Below are 5,000 nucleotides of genomic sequence, written 5' to 3'. Positions count from 1 at the left end.
TATTCCTAGGTATATTGAGCATCAAGTTTTGCAAACTGGTTATGCAGTTGCAATATAGAGCTCTAATTACATGAAAAACTACTCTTACTACTACTACCACTACTACTACCACTAATACAGATACAAATGATAATGAAAATCCAAAAATAATTAAAAATAAACTAAGAAGACTGTTGAGGAATTAATGATTTCAAATCCATTTTTCATTTAACCATTCTCAATTTATTTTCAAGTAGTTATGCAGCTATAACACACATCTCGAGGTACAGGAAACAACAGCTGTCACTGATAATAAAACAATATAAAGGACGAAACATTAGTCTATCACACCAAAACCCGTACTAACACCCGTTCGATACCGAATCTTTCCCCAAGAAAGCAGTGCTACTTACGAAGGCGTAGCCATAGCCCGCTTCAGGAAGGCATCTCGGTCCCTCATCAATGACCTGTCCATCTTGAATTATGTCTGGAAGAGATAGATTAGTGAAAATAACATCCAGCACGTTGGAGCTGATTTTTGTAAGTTTGAGAAAAATAATGAGGAATATATGCTGCACCTAGTGCCATGTGTGATAAATTCCTTTGATGAGGCTATGTGGAAAATACTGTTAAAATGTGGATTTGTGTGTGTGTGTATGTGTGTGTGTGTGTATGTGTGTGTGTATGTGTGTGTGTGTGTGTGTGTGTGTGTGTGTGTGTGTGTGTGTGTGTGTGTGTGTGTGTGTGTGTGTGTGTGTGTGTGTGTGTGTGTGTGTGCGCATGTCTGTGTGTGTGCGCATGTCTGTGTGTGTGCATGTCTGTGTGTGTGCATGTCTGTGTGTGTGCATGTCTGTGTGTGTGCATGTCTGTGTGTGTGCATGTCTGTGTGTGTGCATGTCTGTATGTGTGCATGTCTGTGTGTGTGCATGTCTGTATGTGTGCATGTCTGTGTATGTGCATGTCTGTGTATGTGCATGTTTGTGTGTGTGCACGTCTTTGTGTGTGCATGTTTGTGTGTGCATGTAACTATATACCAATATAAACTAAGGTAGACGCAACTGTCAACAGTAGGACTGCATGAATGGTTAATGGTTAGAAGAAATGAATGTGCAAGACATCAAGGGTCATATAGCACTATGGTAAAGTATTGTGACAAAAAGGTTTGTCAGTGAGGTTAGTCAGAGTAGATAGTGCACGAGCTTGGAACTCAGATGTTACTGTGACAAGGTGTGAATGATCAGAACAGCTGGGAAAGATATACTGTAAACTTCTTCACTTTGCTAAAATATATTAGTATATGGTTGAGGTTGGTTTATCATTATTGGAAGATAGAGGCCGTGCAATTTATAGACTGTCTAGTAAAGTTTACTTTATGATTACGTATTTTATATAAATTTTCATATTTCGTATTTCATATTTTCTTTATTTTCATTTCTTTTGTTTCGCTTTATCTTTGTGAAGTCTTATTCTGAACATTTACCAAGACCTGGATCTAATTTTATTTCCTATATAGATTTATACTTTTTATTTACATTCATGTTACACTGCATTGTATCATACCACATTATATCATCTATATTATATCATATAACATCAGACATCTATGTTTGTCTACCTATTTATTTGTAAATAGATGCATTTCTAATGGTGAACAATCACCCCAGTTACTGTGTCAGCTTTATGAAATAAAGGACTTGTTATGATAGAATGTTCCTAACATAAATGACTTCTTTGCACTTCTTACACTTGCTTTCAAAATGCTTAATACATAAACTAAAAATTGAAAAGAACAAGTCAATGTTGACATGGTATACCCAAGTAGCTAATCCCCACAATTTATGGGAATAATATGATGTGCAATGTCTGGGGTATGAAAGTTTCAGCGCCGTGAACTGCCAATTTAATTAATTTTAGTCTGCGCTGACAAATTGTTGCAACGTTAATGGCCCTTACAGCTGGAGAGAGAATGAAGAATCCCTGGAAATTGTGGGGTAAAAATGAAAAACAAAAATATGACAAAATCTCGAACAATATGTCTCTATTCATCAGGCAAACTCTCTAGCAGAAAAAAAAAATTTCAAGATGCCAAATATATACACCTCAAGGAGCGATATCTATTCCATAAAGGTGAAAAAACACACAGTAAACACCAACATTACTTTCTTTTTGTCGCAAAACAAGTCACAACTTTCGTTGAAATTTTGCACCGAAGTCGCTTACTGGACAAATTCACACGATTCTCTGTTCTCAGCTGAATAAAACAAACATTCAAAGAAACAACCGTAAATTATGATCTTTCTCACAAAAAAATAATAAAAAATAGACTTTCTCTCACCTTAGCAACGGAAAAAAAGAATATTCTGTGCCACACTCGGCCCTCAACTGCACCAAGACACAATCATATAAACATGAGGGATCTCGTGTGTATTATTTTTTTAATACCTTTGGAAAAAAAAAAAAAAAATGTGCTTTCACTTCGTTGCTGTTTTTCATATTGTGTATTATTTGGGTATATGTTGAGTAATTTGTGTCCCCCGAGTGAAACAAATAAGTGTATATATATATATTTTTTTTAAGTTTGAATAGTCTGGAAAAATCAAGAATTTGCTTTCTATTTATTTAGAGTACCGCATATACATATTATGTATTTTATCATATATAGCGCTTTCAATAACTAAATCTGTGGCACATCATGAGACAAATCATCAAAAAAAAAAAAAATCTTAATTACTACATTAACCATCTACTCACCTCAATTTAAATTAAATTTACCCTTTTTAAAGCATTTTAAAGTAAAATGAATCTCAAAAGTTGATAATATGTCAATAAGGTACCAAAGATTAGCTTTTTTATTTTTCTAGTCTGTTTTCTCTCCTTGTTTCTAGAAAATAACTACAATTTGGACTGATGAATCAACTGATGATTTAGCATTGCTCTGCATGCCAAGTAACGCCAGGTGGCTGTTTCCAATATATTTTGTACTGCATTTAACTGTAAATAATGACTGAATTGTTGCACAGATTTTATTAGTGGCAAGATTTGGGAACTGCGATTCGTGGCCATCACTGTGTATTTCATGCTTTTCGCCTAATCAGTGTGGTGATAAAAGCCGTTTACTGTATATGGGAAGACCATGATGGACAAAAGATATCAAGTCATTTGAACAAATCTGTAGGAAAGATTGTAGGAAGAATTGCAGGGAAGGAGAGAGAGAGAGAGAAAAAAAAAAAGAAAAACATGTTCTCCACGCCTTTTTCTTTATTTCTTTACTATTGAACATACATAAAGGGAGCATTGGGGGCGACTGCACCGGCCTGCCTACAAGAGGAACCCTCAGGCTAAGGACATCCTTTATTTAAATATGTAATATTTATGAAATTGTTTTATTATTCAAAATAATCAACAAAGTGTGTGGAGGGGGCTCCACACACTTTGTTGATTATTTTGAAGAACTTGACAATTTGGTAACTGAAGAATACCGAGAGAGAACAAAGTGTGTGTGTGTGTGTGTGTGTGTGTGTGTGTGTGTGTGCGTGTGCGTGTGTGTGTGTGTGTGTGGTGTGTGTGTGTGTGTGTGTGTGTGTGTGTGTGCTTTCCTGCTCTTCCCTTCGTTGTTTTATCTAATCCAATCCACCACGTCTCTGTCTCATTCTAATCAGCTGATACTCAATACTTATGTTTACGTATGCCTAGTATTTTTAAAAACTAATAGACAATGTTTCCACAGAATGACAACCGGCGTCTATGGCAAGAGTATTTCCTATGTTGAGACTGGACTGAGTATAATAGACCTGTGGCTTTCTTTAGGGGAGATAGGCCTACATACCAAACTCTCCCCTCGTAAATGAAGAAGCACCTGCTGGTCAACTTCCCTGCCCCCCTCTCTAACGTGTGGCAATGCATGCAGATCGGTATTAGGTAAAGGGTTTAATAAAATGAGCAAAGTTCTTCGTTCCAAATCTAACTCTTGTTTGAGGGCTCAGCGGTAGCTTTGCTGGACGGTGCCATGGCCGTTAATCTTTTTGATTTATTGTATTAATAAGTAATACTGAACTATTCACCAGCAATTTCTATGGGTCACTGTAAAAAAAACAATATAGTTATGCAAGGGAAAAGGCTTCACAGACTCTCTTTGGAAGCTCTAGGATCCCAACCGAATTTCCTGCTCAGGCACCTTCCCTTCATAAAACACTGGCTACGTCCATGGATATCCATTAAAGATATTCCTGACACACATCAGTAAGGTTCTTACACATATTTCTTTCCTTGAAAACAGTTTTGCTTCCATGGTTGCAGTAAGCGAGGTTGTCCTGTATCCAGCTGGTAAACATTAATATTTATGTTTTCACAGCCTTGCACGCAATTCTAAATAGCATTTTCTGTAACAAAACAATTGAATCTTGTAATAAGCACAGCATCTCATCAGATTTACAGCTTGGTTTTGCAACGCATAGTGCAGCAAAATCAGCACTGCAGTGTTTTACAAACGGTCGTGATTGGCTCAGTCATGTTCTCTATGTAAGGGGTAAAGGAACCAAAATCCGTGATTACTTTAACTGAGATTTAGTGATATATTACGCCCTATTATACGCGAAGTTAGTAGTCAGACAAAAGAGAGTATAAATAGAGCTAACAAGGATGAAAGTAATATCTCCTTTACTAAGCTAAAATTGTACAACTATCGACATTTTAGCTTAGCGTTTTACACACACACAAAAATACGTACGTAACATAAAATTATCTGTCCAAAAGCTATAACAGTAAAACTATTACCTCCAACAACGTTCTCCCTGTAATGAAATAGAAAATCTACTAGAAGCAGTTTCAAATCCAGTTGGAAATCGTATCTAATTAGCATAAGTAAAGGACTCGCAACGAAACTCAAAATTCGCTGGTCTTGTACATGACGTCCCAACGCCAAAATTATGTGGTCAGTCTTAGGTATAGTATAAGCAACCACTCATTTTCAAATTGTACTTAAGTTATCACGTAGTGAAGTTATTTTTGTAAAATCAGTGTAA

At 36.2% G+C, this 5,000-nt stretch overlaps 1 protein-coding gene across 2 annotated transcripts in view; it reads right to left on the bottom strand.

Moving 5' to 3' along the window:
- The window catches only part of LOC125034015 (transcription initiation factor IIE subunit beta-like), a 13,986-nt gene that overhangs the window by 3,175 nt on the left and 5,811 nt on the right, over window positions 1-5,000 (bottom strand). The window contains exons 1-2 of one of the 2 annotated variants that reach the window (XM_047625656.1): window positions 2,315-2,401; window positions 393-466 (exon numbers count right to left, since the gene is read on the bottom strand). In XM_047625656.1, the coding sequence (XP_047481612.1) occupies window positions 393-454 (62 nt within the window). In that variant the 5' untranslated portion in view covers window positions 455-466; window positions 2,315-2,401. Of the gene's footprint in view, window positions 1-392; window positions 467-2,314; window positions 2,402-5,000 lie in introns of those variants that run through there. The other variant, XM_047625657.1, reaches the window with a different exon arrangement.

The sequence above is a fragment of the Penaeus chinensis genome, chromosome 17 (assembly GCF_019202785.1).
Source record: "Penaeus chinensis breed Huanghai No. 1 chromosome 17, ASM1920278v2, whole genome shotgun sequence".
NCBI classification, from domain to species: Eukaryota; Metazoa; Arthropoda; class Malacostraca; order Decapoda; family Penaeidae; genus Penaeus; species Penaeus chinensis.
This window is presented reverse-complemented; position numbering and strand designations above follow the sequence as displayed.